Source organism: Danio rerio, chromosome 5, assembly GCF_049306965.1.
Source record: "Danio rerio strain Tuebingen ecotype United States chromosome 5, GRCz12tu, whole genome shotgun sequence".
Taxonomy (NCBI): domain Eukaryota; kingdom Metazoa; phylum Chordata; class Actinopteri; order Cypriniformes; family Danionidae; genus Danio; species Danio rerio.
In genome coordinates, this window is record NC_133180.1 from 38,098,600 (window position 1) to 38,115,975 (window position 17,376).

A 17,376-nucleotide genomic window follows, 5' to 3' on the forward strand; every position below is an offset into this window, starting at 1 on the left:
AAAAGAGAATATAACAAGGAAATAAAACAAAAAACATACAACAAAATATAGCCAAAAACCTGTACCCAAACACCTAATTAAACATTAAAGAATTATTATAAAGGACGAATGTCAAGCCCCTTATTTAAACCTCTTGGTGACAATGTATCTAGAGTGAAAATGCAAAAGGCTTCAGGTTGTAACAGCAATTGATTAAGATGCGAATTTTTAAAGGCCTACTCGTCTTACCAAGGGAACATAAACCACCCGGGCACTGCAACATCTAGATTATGTTGGCGGTCTTGCACAAAATAGTGCCTCGCTTTTTTTTACATTTTTTGCTGTATGGGGATGTGTAAAAGTTAACGTTTTGTAACTGAAGTTGCATTGTAAACAATTGCCACATTTTAAATTACCATGTGGCATGGCATTTAATAAATGTTCTAGATCAGCTACAACCAACATATTCCGGATGTTAGATGTTCTTTTGTGTACTAAACAAGGTTGAATTTTCAAAACATTCTTTGAGGGTAGGATCACTTGAAATAATATGCCAGTGTTTTAATAGCACTTTATTAATGTCTTTAGTCACCGGCGAATATTTCATATAAAAATTAATATGACGATCATGCTTTTTTGTTGTTTTTTAACTAAGCTATCCTTTTGTATTGTATAATTTTTGTTATAATTCCTTGTTATATTTAGTTTTCTTTAATTTGTGATGTAACATTATGGTTTGTTTGTTTTGAATATACCTAAGTTGTACAATTTATAAATGTGTATTTTATTTTATTTTTTGTTGTTGCTTTTTTTTTTTTTTGTGAGATACTAGGAGATCATGTGATACAGAAAAGAAGCACCTTACTGTGATAAACACTGTCTGAGGAAGGTGTGCTTGAAAATGCATAAATTTGCATTTATGGAGCTTTGGTGTTGCTGCCTTTTTGAATATATACTTTACAATTATAACTTGCCCAACCATTTCTAACTGCAGTCCTGTCTGCTTTATGCTTGCCTTGTTTACTGTTGGATTACTAATACTACAGTCAGCTGCTCTAACAACTCGTTGGGGGGAAAAAAAACACCTCATTCAAATTTGAGATTTTTTCTTTTTTGGCGAACTTTCAAAAGATTTGCTTCAGAGGATGGTAACCCGGCTCATGTCAGCATCTGCTATACATTGCTCCCAATCAAACATATATATGATGTAAAATATGATGTAGCTATAAACAGAAACAACGAATTATAGATAAAAGTAGATAAGGTTTCAGTGACATTAAAAAATGGAAGAGTAAAAAAGTGTTTCTGTGAATTTCTGTGAAATACGTGTTTATGACATGATTCATTGGGGCTATAAAATTGGTGTTGTTGGTAGATGAAATCGCAATAAATAGATGGCAAAAGGCTGTATGGACCTGTCAGTCAGCTGCTGAGGTAAACAGCGTTTTCCCAGAGAAGGCAGGTCAAGTGTGTCAGGCTTTTTATCCAGACGACATGCCTGCAGGTTCAGATACTTGAAGATGTGGATCTTTCCCTTCAGGCAGATCTGAAAGCAAAAAAGATATTTATTATTATATATTAATTAACAAACTAACAAAAGATGAGATGTCACAAAACCGCTGTCTTTTTTTTTTTTTACTGAATTCTATTCATCAAAGACATGTCAAAGAAATACAGGAGTGGAACGATTTAAGAGACCACTTGAAATTTTCACTTTTTTCTGGATTTGCAATTTATGGTTGTGTGTTTGAGCCAAATGCAATTTTTTTTATTTCATTCTGTAAACTACTGATGTTTCTTACTAGGGCTGCAACACATTGGAAAAATCTGACATTGAGATATTTTGATTTTGTGCAATATATATTGTGGTATAGCTCTATTTGGAAAGAAATCATTAATTAGGATCGATTGGGGCTGATTTTATAAGGGTATGAATCATGAACATATGAGAGCTCTCTTAAAATGCCTTTAAAACACATGTAAATGGTAAAGTGTCACTCTGCTAGGGTTATACTTAGCAATTGACTGTGATAGTGAATGAATCTAATGTATTCTCAGCTGTTGTTGCTGATCAATTATATTCCCAAGTCCCAACTCATCATTGCATAACCTGCGATGTGACTGTTATGGACACACACATTGCGATATCAATGCTGAAACAATATATTTTGCAGCCCTATTTCTTCCCATGTGTAAAATTAAACATACTGTCATTGGAAGCAATATATTTGCATAAAATAACTAAACAAATATCATGTTTTAAGACATATTTATATAACCCAGTGTTTTAAAGGATAACCCTGATTTTCACACAAACAAAAATTTAAATATGTTATTCTAAATAAATGTAATTAAAAAAATTAAAGTGCACCTATGATGCAAAATTAATTTTTGTAAGCTGTTTGGACAGAACTGTGTGTAGGTATAGTGGTCCACATTCATATTGGAATGATATAAATTCAGCAAGTCTCTTATTTAAAATTTCCTGACATTAAAATAGGATCCAAATCCAAACGATTTTGAGGCCCACCACATGACATAGGAGTGCAGTTTTTCACGCCCACCGAATTGATTTACGGGAACATATTAACATGTCTCCATAATAACGTGTAAATACATGTCCACAAAACAGGATTTGCAAAGAAACTGGGAGAAGAAGATCTGTTCCAACTCTCTGTGATCAGCTGCACCTCAAAAATTAGTTTTTAAAACAGAGCATTTCTGTACTAAAGAAAACACACAAATAACATTCTTTTTATTTGAAATCTGAAAGAAATTTACTCAGACATTTATAGAGTATTATTAAATATAATAATAATAATTCTTTACATTTATATACTGCTTTTCTGGACACTCAAAGTTCTTTATACATTGGGGGAATCTCCTCATCCACCACCAGTGTGCATCATCCACCTAGCAGCCATATTGCGCTAGACTGCTCACCACACACCAGCTGATTGGTGGAGAGGAGACACAGTGATGAAGCTAAAATACAATTAAGATATGGGGATGGTTAGGAGGCCAGTGGGCAAATTTGACTTTATTCTTTTATGGAGAACAATTTTTAGCAAGCACAGATAGTCAGGACCTCAGTTTAACGCCTCGTCCGAAGGACGGCGCTCACTGTACAGGGGCATTAGGACCCACACAAACCCTGCTGGTCTCACTAACACCACTTCTAGCAGCAACCTAGCTTTCCTATGTGATCTCCCATCCAGGTACTGACCGGGCGCAGCCTTGCTTAGCTTCAGTGGGCAACCATGTGAGAGTTGCAGAGAGCTAGCTGCCGGCTAGCAGCATAGCTGTTAATAAATATATTAATAAATCCAATAAACCTACAGAAACAAAACTTTTTCAAGTAGTCTTTTTCCCCTTAGCTGTACGCATTTTTACAAAAATATTATTTTAAAAAATTTCCAACAATGGTAAATAATATTTTTAAGAAGCTAATCTGCATATTACAATAATTTCTGAAGGATCATGTGACGCTGAAGACTGGTGCAAATGATGCTAAAAATTCTGCTTTTCCGTCACCGGCATGCCTTAGATTAAACATATTTAAAAAATGTTTACATTTAACTAAATATATTAAATAATTATATTTTTGTTTAGTGAACATAAAATTTTAACCTAACATTTAAACTCCAAATCTCCAAATGTTTGAACCAGCAATCATTCTTAAATCACTGTTCAGATTCAGTACAATGCAACAACTTTAGTAAAAGTGGATTTATTTCTCAGAAACCTGTTCAGCTTGTATTTTCAAAATATGTACAGTAATAAAACGACAAAACCAACAAAGTCACTTGACTTTCTCTTAGGGCAAATTGCCAATCTGCATTTCCAAGGAAAGACTATACATAGACTAAGGGACATTCCAAAATCTGAAATGAGGTTAATCTCAGTCAAGGGACTGGATGTTCTCTGAAACGTCTTGTTGCTGGAAGACAAACAAAACCTTTTGATTGAACTTTAGCTCAAAAAAACTTATTTATGCAATTGTTTACCTCAGAACATTTTTCTGAGAAACAAGGAAAAGGAAGAACATTTAGCATCTAAACTACTGTCTTCTCAAACGTGAAGGACAGTGAGATTAAATCTGAACATTCAGAATATGATGGGTAGATAACTAGAACTACATCACTACAGTAGGTGCCAACAAAAAAAAAAAATTCATTTGAGCCCACAGTCAGGTATACTAACATGTGACTGAGCCAAAATAAAAATGCTTTCTGGGGAACTCAAGGGTCACAGTGTAATGTTCACAGGCTCCTTACAGGAATATCAAATGGTCAACTAAATTTGCTGTATTCCACCATGATAATGTGGTTTGGTAACTGCTTTTCTACAGAAAGACATGAAGGAAAATAACATGACTGAAACTTGAAAATAAATTGTTTGTTTGAAAAGAGTTTGTGCTGCCTTAAAATTTTAAGTTTAAAATTATCACTTAAATATTACTTAAATCACTTAAATAGCAAAGTTGTCTTAACTCAGGTTAAAGTTGACAAGACTTGACAATACAAGTGTAATGGATGTAGTCTTAAGTCATTCATTCGTTCATTTGCTTTACAGCTTAGATTCTTTATTAATCTAAGAGTGCCACAGCGGAATGAACCGCCAACTTACCGAGCATATGCTTTACATAGCAGATGCCCTTTTAGCCTCGACCCATCACTGGGAAACACCCATACACACTCAATCACTCACATACACTACGGACAATTTTAGCTTACCCAATTCACCTATAGCGCATGTCTTTGGACTATGGGGGTAACCGGAATTCCGCACAGAAACGTCAACTAACCCAGCCAAGGCTCGAACCAGCGACCTTCTTGCTGTGAGACAATCTTGCTACCCACTGTGCCACTGTGACAGCCTAGTCTAAAGTCAATTAACTTAAACAGAAAAGTTGTAATGAAGAATGATGTTGATAGGACTTCATAATTGAAATGTAATGAACATGTTTTAAGTTTAGTAAACTTAAATACTGAAGTTGACTCTCTCATTTACACATCACAGACTACAGCCAGTTTTGTTTTCTTCAGTTCACTTATACCACATGTCTTTGGGGAAAACTGGAGGAAACCCACGCGTACATGGGGAGAACGTGCAAACTCAACATATTTATCACAATGCAAGTACAGTCTTCCAAAGAACACATAATATTTTATTCTTAAGAGTATTTAATTTATTTATAGTCATTTAAATAATTGAATAATTAGAATGTGAAAATGCATGTCCTAAATAAATAATAATAATAAAAATAATAATTAAATAACTAAATGACATTTACATTTTGTCATTTAGCAGACGCAAATAATAATAACTGTTACCAAAAAAGTGCAAGGTAAAAATTAACAGAGGCTGAGAAATCTGCTACCTATCTATTTTCACTTGACAGACACCCACATGAAAATATACTATTGTAATTTATAGTAAATACTATAGTGTTTTTAACCATACTGACACTGACACCTCCAATAGAGACAGAGAGATTGTGCAATCAGCTAAAATGTTGCTAGAATTATTTTTTAATGTCCGGGAAATATCACCAAAAATGATTGAGGTAATGTCCATGTGTTGTGCGAGAAGTCAGTATACTGATTATTGTGACAGGCCTATATGTGTAATACAGAGGAACAAAATGTCCTGTCTCGCAAGAACTCGGTGCTACATAAATAAACATCAATTTGAACACTGGAAACTCTGACGATGAATACAGTCAGTCCAGATGTGCAAGTCACAGAATTTAGGCAAAAAAAGTCCACAGCATTGCAACAATGTAGGAGCACTCAAGAAAGGTTTTTAAAAAAGCACCTAATCTCTGTTATCTATACTGTATGTTGCCCCCCAAAAAAACTGTTGTCATTATAACCTTGTACTATAAGGAGAGGCTCACAGCCCTTGCCTAAAACCCTAAACCGAGATGCGTACCAAACCGTGACTTCAATGTACTCCAATAATAAATACACATTTATGTCACCTTATTGAATCTTTGTAAAACAAGTTTAAAAGAAAGTCTATGGTGTGCATTTACAAAGAAGAGTATTCCTACAGATGGTTAGTCCAGCCCACTTACCTGTGTGCAAAACACTCAGAATTGCACAATGAGTGTTTGTAAGGAAGTAAATATTGCTTATTTGTCACACTGCTGTTTTTACTGGTTGACACTATTTTGCAAGTGGGTAATAATAAATATTTGGTTAGTGTAGACTGCAGCGGTTCAGGTAAGAAGCTTAACATTTAGTTAAAAAGCTACTTAAATGCTGTTACAGCTCAGATTAATGTTTTGTTTTTAACAGTTTAATTTTGAGGCAATTAGTGGTGTAATAAGCAGGATAATGTCCATCTAGATCAGGTGTGCCCAAACTTTTCTCAATGAAAGACCAAAAGCAAACTTGATTAAGGCTAGTGGGCCAGATGTAAATATAATTGAACTAGGTAATTTCCAAATTTATTTAATAAAATTTGAATATAACTACAAAACATTGCTTTATATTAACTAATACAGTATAATGTTGTTGTTGTTTTTTTACATTTTATAATGAAGTTACTACATCTCATTTATAACAGAATTGAGTTACAGTAGTTTTGCCTCGATTTGCTCGATGATGTCTTCTGCATAGTCCTCTATCCGTCAAGTAACTGTATTTACATTTTTTAAAAAATTGGATTCATTTACAACATTTAATCGAAACATTTCATTTTAATTAGCTTTTTCTGTAGCTCAGCAGTAAATCACACCAACTCTCTTCATAATTTTTACCCTCTTCCATGATGGGATGATAGGCCAAATCAGAGGTTACAAAAGGCCAACTTTAGCCCACAGGCCCTGCTTTGGGCATCTCTGATCTAGATGGTTGTTTTTGCAAAATAAATCCCTTTAGTCGTATGTAAGCGCTATCTAATAAGCCTGTCAGCTTTTATGCAGAAAAATTGTGCAATACTGAATTCAGATCAATATATCGTACAGTCATACTTAAACAATTTATTTTTGAAAGCATATTGAATTAAGCTTTATTTGTGACATAAGCAAAATAGATTTTAACCTTAACCCTCTACTGCACTGTGTAACCATATGGCAATATGATACTTAAGTTTCTTAAGGCCAACATTATCATTATTTTTTTTGTTGAAAAGAGAAGACCTTAGTTTAGCCAATGATGTGCTTTGGTTAGGTCACATGACGTGCAGTATTTTTCTGTAGCGCGATTTCTGGCGTTTATAGTGAGTAGTCGCTGAATGCATATGTAAACGTCAATAAAAACAAAGGATCAGTGAGTTCTGATTACATATTCACAACTTTTTTTTTTTTATCAAATTAGTTTTTTGTAAATGGATAAAATGTATGTGTTGCCACTGTGCAACAGTGAAACATACAATATTGCAATGGTTTAGCTAGCTAGCAAGGTCAGCTGTGAACTGAAGTTGTAACAATATAACAATAACAGCATGAATGCTAGTAGTATAATGTTGATTAGTCATATGTTAATGGCATTTGCATATGGATAAAATCTAGTTTTAATGGCAATACTACTTTGAATTGATATGAATACAGGGAACAGTGTATTAGCGATCACAACAGCATGTTCTATGGTAAGTGAAAGAAGAAAAAGACAGAACTGGCTCTTCCTGCAGATGAAAGTGAAGATGAGATGGGTTTTAGTGACCATGAGAATTATGCAGACGGGACATTTGATAGAGACAGTTCAGGTAAGTGCTGATCTTATCTGATTGTCTTATCTGCTCAGAGGCAGATAAGACAGGTGTAGTATAGTATATATACATATAATATATAAATATTGTTAGCTAGTAGCTACATTATTCTGATGTATCTAGATATACTAGACTTGTTATTTATTTGTTATAATATTTACTGGAGAAAATATTTATATTTACTGTATGTTGTATACATGGTAATACAATATTTGGTTTGTTTTTAAAAATATTCAGCAAAAAAGAATGGAATGAATGAAAGCTGTTGGAATATCAGTTGTTAGAAAGTATAAATAAAGTGTCATTTATTTTTGTGTTAAAGCTTATAATACCAATTATTCCTTCATTCATTCATTATCCTTTCAGCTTAGTCCCTATTAATCCAGGGTCGCCACAGCGGAATGAACCGCAAACTTATCCAGCACATTTTTACGCAGCAGATGCCCTTCCAGCCACAATCTATCTCTGAAACATCCACACACTCACTCATTCACACTCATACACTACGGACAATTTAGCCTACCCAATTCACCTGTACCACATGTCTTTGGACTGTGGGGGAAACCGGAGCACCCAGAAGAAACCCACGCGAATGCAGGGAGAACATGCAAACTCCACACAGAAATGCCAACTGACCCAAAACAGTCAAGTTTTTTTTTATAGATTTATCATAATGCGTGCGGTAGAGGGTTGAGTACATAAGTTAATTTCCTTCAGCTTAGTCCAATATTTATCAGAGGTCGCCACAGTCAAATATTCTGGCATATGTTTTAAGCAGCAGATTCCCTTCCAGCCGCAAAAAAGCCACTTTGGACTTTGAACTCCACACAGAAATGTCAACTGGCCCAGCCGGGACACAAATCAGCTTGCCTACCACTGAGCTTAAGTACATACAGTATATTACAATTTAAGCATGACAGCGAAATAAAAGGCATGTAAGCATGTAGCTACACATAAATCTGGCCCTGATGGTACCAATGATGTCTCATGCTGTTTCTCAGACAAAATTTATACACTGCAATTTACTTGACTTGCCATATTTCTATTTGTTCATTTGTTTTCTGTTTGCTTGAATTATAATTAGGTTGAGGGGCTTTCCTGGCTCATGTTGCTAGGTGAGATATAAATAACAATTTTAACACTCCAGATTATCATTGAATCAATATGCTAGATATTTTGTGGATTTCACATTGTCAGACACTAGATGGCGCCAAAGCAAAAGAAATGATCAACAGAGTCAGTGGACAATGAAGCATTAAGATTCACACAAAAGAAGAGCAGATTTACATAAAATACATATTATTTTTCCTATGTTTTTTCTCCATTTTCATGTCTAGATTCTGTTTTTTGTTTATTATTTTAAAAATCTATTGTATAGGTTAAATTTAAACAATGTAATCCAAAAAGGTTGTCCAAATGATTGAAATAATTAAGTAATTCTGTTAAAACATTTAATAAGAGTTTAGCTACAGTAAAACCTTATTCAAATGTTTAAATTTATTAGAAAAAAATTCTGTTAAAATTAAACATTTGAACAACAGTGTAATTGTTCCTTAAAATTCCTTATTATTAATAATAGTTTTATTATTATTGAACGGAGAGAAGTATAATCTACTTTGAAACAGATATAGAATTACTTCACTTTACACAGAACCTCTGTTTCAACAGGTTTGAGCTCCTCTGTGCACATACTGATAAAAACAGTCAAATGCTTGTAAGTGGCTCTCAGTGCAGATCTGAAATAAAGTAATGTGTTCATGTCTCATAAAGTGAGGCAACAGACTGAAACTGCACAACTGTCACACATGATTGATGCATAGAGTTAACAAAATAGCATGTGCTTTTGTGGATTAATATTCACTACTAATTCAGATTTCAATTTAGTTAGATTTACAGCACTGCAGAACGTTAAATATATTCATCCAAAATCTGCATTAATCAGCCAATTCCATTTTCATAAGTGGATCCTGTAATTGTGTTTACATTTTCTATATTTCAGAAAGCATACGGCACTGGAAGGATGAACACAGACTCACCTGAGCAGGAGGAGACTGCATGGGGTTGTTGTCGAGTGCGATGTGCTGTAACTGCTTGAGTTTGCGGTAAGAAATGGGAATCTCTGTGATCTTATTACAAGAGAAATCCAGCCTGATCAATGGCAGATCGGACAGTTCTGTGTTAAAAAGGAAATAAATATATAAGAAATTCTTTGCTAACCAAGTGCTAGCAGCATAACTAGATTTCCCAAGTTTATATACAACAAAGCTACTGTATGTTTTATTTGATTCATGCTTCTGGTGACATGTCAATGACTTGTGTCAGTACCATCTGGTAACACTTGTAGACAGTTTCTCCGTATGTTAAGCTCTCGTAACGCGAGGAGTTTCCCCATCTGAGCAGGAAGCACCTGGATCTCATTACAGCTGATGTCCTGAACAGAGACAATTCATGCACTGTATGTATACAAACATCACAAACTGACGCATATTAATATAACATGTACATCTTTATTTACATACTGACCAGTTCCATGAGGTCTTTGGCCTTTCCGATCTCCTCAGGAACAGAAGGGAGTTTATTGTTGCTGACCACCAGCACTTTCAGAGGAAGATTGAAGAGAAACTTGGGGAGAACAGATAGCTGATTTCGACTGAAAACAACAAAATACAATTTTTAGCTTCAATAGCCTTAAGTAAATACTATTTAGCATCTTTTGCTTTCGCTAATGAGGTAACACCAACAACAAGAGGCAAAAGTCAATTCAACCTCATACAGTTATTTTCTTTTGAGCAAAGGATTTTTAAAATATTTTAAAAAGAAGTGTCTAAGTCAATTATCAAAACGCAAAAGCATCATACACACCTATTGGCAAGATCTGTTTTACATAAATGACACTTTTTACATTGCGTATGTTTACATGGACAGCAATAATCAGGTTTTAATACAATTAAGGCAATACTCTGATTAAGAGTCTACCTTGTAAACAGCGATTATTGATTACCTTAATCCGACTAAAGTCGTAATCGAAGTAAACAGAAATGGAATTAAGACATGTGGAGTATGCCAATTTTAGTCGCATTATTGAAGTTCAGTACTACCATTATTACCATCGTGTAGGATGTTTGATACATTTTGTGACAGGATATTCCATACACAAACGGCTGTTTGACACTATTCTCTGCACCTACCGAGTCAGCAAAGGACCCCAGACACCTCCATTGCAAAATTAAGAGATTTTTTTTTTCCTCAAACGGCATGCCGAATCAAATTCCATTGAAACAAACCTCTTCCAGCAATTCAATCACAGGGGACATGCATGAAAGGTTTCTGAATGAAAGTGAAACTGCCGAGCTGCAGTTACGTCAAAAAATTTTAAATTAAAACACCCAAAATTACATGAAACTCCACAGTAAACATGGATAGTGTGGAGAAGCAATGACATTTATTGAATTATGTGCTATAACATGTAAAATGTGATCATAAAAGGAACATTCAAAAAGCAACACCTTCATCATATTGTTGTCTCATTTAGATTAAGGCGAATAATTCGATTACTGATATCCATGTAAAAGTAGTCGCTGACACTTTTGACCATTTTGAAATTACATCTTTTGGACTTCTTCCAAAAGATAGTAAGACGATGTAAAAGGGGGAAAAAAAAGAAAAAAAAAGAAAATATTTCTCAGCTTTTATTTACATTTAAACAAAAGAATTAAGTCAGAATTTACCAGGGGTATGAATAATTTCAGGCTTGACGTTTAACTGATGTTTAATTTGTAATAAAACTTAATAATTGTACAGTACTAATAATACTGATAACGAACAAACAACAATGTATAGCACAAAAGCCAGATACCAATAAAGTCTTCAAAATGGATTACATTTAATGAGCTGATTGATTAAACTAACAGACAAAGGCATCACGGTGTGTGCATGTGTGTGTGTGTGTGTGTGTGTGTGTGTGTGTGTGTGTGTACATTACCTGATGTTCAAGTAAGTGAGCATCTGTAGGTTGACAATGGCCTCTGGAATGGTCTTTATGCAGTTGTGGTAGAGGTTTAATGACTCCAGTGGTGCAAACATACAAACTTCTGGGGGAATTTCACAAAAACGGTTTTTCGACAAGTCTGCGGAGGAGAAGGAGAAATCAAAGTCAATAAAATAATAAGGTGGATACTTTTTACAGATTTTTCTTTTCCAACTGTATTATACATTGATCATACATTGATCCAAACACCAGGAAGCCAGTTACTTGATTAGTCTCATCTTTTTGAGGAGCTACACCTTATCAGACATCGACAGAGCGGCAGAGAAACAAGAATCCAAGAGGAAAAGCGAATAGGAGGAGGATTATTAATTTATCCAAGCAGTACATTAAAGTCAGATGCAGTGCTGATATGACACAGGCAGGGCACAGAGCCATGAGAGCAAACCGAGGCCCGTGGCATGAGTGTTAACTACTGTGTGACCTCTGTGTGAGCCACCTGTCTCGAGTCTCACGAAGAAGTTGTTGACCTTATTCAATTCAAGATTATTTATTTTTAGAGCGCTTTTCACAATAATTTATGTTTCAAAGCAGCAATTCAAAAGGTGCTAATTATTGCATTACAATCAAAATCAGAAGTCGTATGTTACTATAACTTTATTAATTAATAATAACTTAAACTAATTAACTAATTACAAATAACGCTATCAGTTAAGGTTATTGTATATAAATATAGTTAACCTGCAGTTGTACAGTTTAAGTGAAAGGTGATGAACTTTAAGCATATAGATGACCTTAACAGGAGAAGAGGCAGCAGTGGTAGACGAAAGAGAACCAGGCCTGAAGCTTGTGTTTTGTTATGCTTTCAGTTCAGCGGTAGTCACCCTGAAGGACTGCCACCAGCTTACCACCTATTTGTTCTACATTTATCTATTAAATAAAATTGTTCTCCAGCTCCTTTCCAATGGCAGGAGCCATCAGCCTCATTACAGGTACAGGACCATCGGCCTCATTACAGATACCTGCAGTAAAATGACCTGAATACATGAGTTATGAGGCCCCATCAGTCATTCATTCATTCATTTTCTTTTCGGCTCAGTCCCTTTATTAATCAGAGGTCGCCACAGCAGAATGAACCGCCATCTTATCCAGCTTACGTTTTACGCAGCGGATGTCCTTCCATCTGCAACCCAATACTGGGAAACACCCATACACTCTCATTCACACACATACACTACAAACAATTGAGTTAATCCAATTCACCTATAGCGCATGTATTTGGACTTGTGGGGGAAACCAGAGCACCCACAGAAACCCACGCCAACACTGATGCAAACTCCACACAGAAACAGCAACTAACCCAGCCGGGACTCGAATCAGCGTCCTTCTTGCTGTGAGGCGACATCGATACTGCGCCACCACGCCGCTCCTCCAATCAATCGTATTTAAGTATTTTAATTTTTTTGTATGAAGAGGGAAACGTAAATTTACTGATCTTGTACGTTTGTGTTTACATGCTATTAATTAAACAACAGTTATACACTGTTCAGCTGAACTAAGAGCTGGTTTTGCTTGAATTGCTGCGCACGTTTCAGACACACTGTCAATCTGGGGTCTTTTGTGACACTTTCTGCTGGTTACATCATTATGGCAGTCGACAGCAACCAAGTGACTTGCTGAATCATTCAACTGATTTGCTAAAAGACACTGATTTAATTAGTAGTCAAATTACCATTTTTTCAAATAATCTCAGTGGCTTATCTTGCTTTGACTTTATTTTGAATTGTACAGAAACAAACACCTCAGTCTACAATGTATCATTCCCCAAATGGACATCCGTCTCAAACTCAGACTAAAATAAGTAGTTTTGCGCAAATAAAAACTCCCTTCCTTTTCTTTATAAGTAAACATTTTTAAAACCATAAATGTGCAAAGCTAGTGTTCTGAGCAAATGATAAACTTCTGGTGAAAGCTTAATTTGACTATTTTCAATTTTATATGGTTCTTTTTACAGTATCGATGGTGTAATGTAATTAAAATACAATCAGTAGATAGACTTAAGCATTCATTTAGTTGTTCAAGAATAAAACGAGATGACCGTGTAAATGCAAGTGCCATTAGTAGCAGCAGGCTAATGCAGAAACCCCATAGAAAATACTGGGGTAAAGTACATTGTCATACTTTAAAGACATGACAGGGGGGAAACGAAAGTTCTTGAACAGGCTGACTGAATATTAAAAGTCTGCATATAGGCCATGGTTGTGAATGAAGAAGTTGTCAGTCAACTGTACATGCTTTTGCTGATGCCATCTGTTTGTATACAACTTTTAAAACATTGTTTCTTTTTTTACATAGGACCAGTTAAATGCAAATTCCATTGACGACATAATGAGCATTAGCACCAAGAGAATTGAGAACAAGTTATTTAAAAATATTACTTTACACAAATATTTATATCATAATTATTAAGAAATTTAATTATTGCAAAAATATGATTAAACTAAAATACTAACATAAATTGTGAGTATTTACAGAAACCCACGTTTAGTATTTATATCCTTTTAATATGGATATTTTATAGGTATCGATACCAAGCAAGAATCTTGTGCGTATGGAAATATTGATACTGCCTCCCTATGAAGCACTGTAAATGACATAACGTAGTAGTTCTCCTAAGACGGGCACTAATGCACTCCATTACAACTTTAAATCTGGGCTGCCATTACCATGCTGTTGCCATGACAACAGACATGCTTGCAGAAGAAAAATCAACTTCCTTTATAACTCACATCCTCTCTAAAATGAGGAACAGTGATTTAGTTACAGTCTTTCAGACTTCTTTAAAAGCAGACGGAAACAGACGAATAAAGAAAGATAATGATACCAGAAGTTAGGGTCTACTAATTACATCCTTCAAGGAGTTTGAGGCTAAATGCCAGCAAAAAAAAGGATTCATTCACTATTTTGGGCTTGGCACTTTTCAGCCAATGGGATGCAAGCAGAGAGAGAGAAAAGGCATTTCTGGCTGTGCAGCAGTGGTTGCCAAACTGAAGCTGTGCTGCCTGGCAACTATTACAGACTGAAGCAGTGTTGCCTGGCAACCGTTACCAACCCAAACTGTGCTGACTGCACCTCAGACATTCCTCTTGATCAGCCTTCAGTCGGCTGATAAGAGAGCAGCATATACTCTTGTTCAATAGCTTGGGGTTCAACACAAAAGCACCAAGGCTACACATTATTAACATCTACACATAGCGGCACATTTCATTTGCACAAAAAACTCAAGACATTTAGTCAGATTAATGTTATACAAAGGTATATCTTTGTGCTGTAATATTCAGATCATGTCTCCATGTGTCCCCAATGCACTAAAAACCCTAATAAGTTGACTGAACAAAATTAATTGAGTAAACTCGTTGCCTCAATTTATTTGGTATTTAACTTGCCGGTTTGGTAGATTATACTTAAATTGTTCAGTTCACTGTGTGTTTCTATGTGTGTGTGTAATTATATGCTATGAAAAATATGTTAAAAAGAAAATAAGTAGCCATTTATTCCAATAATTAATAATGAATAGTGAATAATTATGCATGAAGCCTTGTTTTCTAATTAAAAAAAGACCTTGCCCTAAAAGGTGGCACATATTAGAATTTCACAGTCAAGACTATATTAATAATGACCCATTTTTTTCAAAGGATTGTGATTTTAAGCTTACTATACTTGAAATCTTAAGTTTATGCATTTTCATTGTATATAAGTTAAATGAACTCATATTTTTCGGTTACAGGGCCAAAGTGCAATATTTTAAGTATTGTTCAATTAACTTTACTTGATTGTTTAAGTAAAGACAACATATTAGGGTTTACAGTGTGGGCTGATTAGCATGATAAGGTGCTTTTCCACTGCATTGCATGAAGTGGTTCAGCACAGCTCGTTTTAGAAGCTTTTCCACCTTGGGTGAGGTTACAAGCAGCTATACCTTTACCAAAATGTAACATATACTAGAGCAGCACAACATATAGTTTCAACATCAATATTGCAATGTGCAATAGTCACATTGCATGAAATGCAATGTTAAGTTTATATGTTTGGATTATAGTTTTTTAGGAGCCACAGTTCAGAACCAGAAATTTGGATTCACTAAAGAGTTTAACTATAATGTGAAAAGTGATCATTTACATGTGTTCTTAAGGCCAATGACAGTGTAAGCATTCAGACACAAGCAATTGTACTGTTTGTAAGTCTAATAAAGATGTATTTATTGAATTATTTAACCGATGAAGACTACACAATGTCAGGTTATATTTGATTATTCAATTTCTGTACCTAAATACTGTGATGTAAAATATTTCATTTCTACCTTCCTGTCACGGTTGGTGGGTGGGAAAAAGAGCTAGGACTCAAGTGCGGCAAATAATATGGGGTTTGTATTACGAAAAACAAAAAAGTAAGGCAGCATGGTGGCGCTGTGGGTAGCGCTCTTCACGGCAAGAAGGTTGCTGGTTCAAGCCTTGGCTGGGTCAGTTGGCATTTCTGTGTAGAATTCGCATGTTCTCCCCGTGTTCGCATTGGGTTTCCTCAGGGGGTTCGGTTTCCCCCACAGTCCAAAAACCTGCGGTACATGTGAATTGAGTAAGCTAAATTGTCCGAGAGTATGTGTGTGAATAGAAGTGTATAGGGGTTTCCCAGTTATGGGTACAGCTGGAAGGGCATCCGCTGCGTAAAACATAATGCTGGATAAATTGGTGGTTCATTCAGCTGTGGGACTAGACAATAGACAGGAGAGCACATGACACAAAGACAACACAAGCCATGTGCTCACTAGAAAACAGGACTAGAACATGCAGCCAATAGCCCATCCACACATACAGACTTTTGCGGAAAATTATCGGCAATTTTCTGGAAAAGGATCATGTTTGAACAGGTCCTTTTTTAATATACTGGTAAATTCATTCCGGCCATTTTCCGGAAAAAGAAGTTGTAACATTACCGGTAATTCGCCGGAATGCTGCGATGTGTGAACGCATAAAGAAAAATTGCCGGAAAGTGCGCGTTCACAATTACAGCGTGATGACGTGAGACATCTACTCCTGCTAATCAGAACATTCAGACCCAATCACATCCATGCAGTTTATAAATAAAATAAAATAAAACAAAAATAAAAGCATTTGAATATTTTTCCAGACACATTTAGCTGCTAGATGTTCATCAGGTAACATTTATCCTTTTTATCCATTTGTTCCTTTTTACTGCCAACTGTGGAAAGAATTTTCGATAAAATGCTTATGATAAACTGATGTCTGTTTACCTTCAAGCTCTGCTTCAGCTGCTTAACGCGTGTGCATGTGAATAAGCCAGTAAGCGCCAGCACACACACCTATTATGTACCATCAACCATCAACAAAAACCTGACCCCTTTTGTGCTTACAAACACAGCTGTTAAGATGTTATTTCTGGTTAATGCTCTCAGAATTTACCTGTATTTTGGAATGGATGTGTGAATGTTCTTTTTAGAAAAAAATCCGGAACGTCCTTGCCTGTGCGAACAGCGCTTTTTTTAATTTACAGGTAAAGTCGTTCCCGTAATTTTCCGGATATTTACTGGTATCACTGTGTGAAAGGGGCTAATGACTCATTAACTGCGTGTTCACAAGAAACACAACACTAAAGCATGCGACCAACATGTAAACATG

The 17,376-nt window shown here is 35.4% G+C and overlaps 1 protein-coding gene across 1 annotated transcript in view; it reads right to left on the reverse strand.

Moving 5' to 3' along the window:
• Window positions 1-17,376, reverse strand: part of lrch2 (leucine-rich repeats and calponin homology (CH) domain containing 2) — a 120,172-nt gene that overhangs the window by 70,173 nt on the left and 32,623 nt on the right. The window contains exons 2-6 of the mRNA XM_021471636.3: window positions 11,681-11,825; window positions 10,222-10,348; window positions 10,024-10,129; window positions 9,735-9,871; window positions 1,395-1,525 (exon numbers count right to left, since the gene is read on the reverse strand). Of these exons, the coding sequence (XP_021327311.1) occupies window positions 1,395-1,525; window positions 9,735-9,871; window positions 10,024-10,129; window positions 10,222-10,348; window positions 11,681-11,825 (646 nt within the window). The remainder of the gene's footprint in view (window positions 1-1,394; window positions 1,526-9,734; window positions 9,872-10,023; window positions 10,130-10,221; window positions 10,349-11,680; window positions 11,826-17,376) is intronic.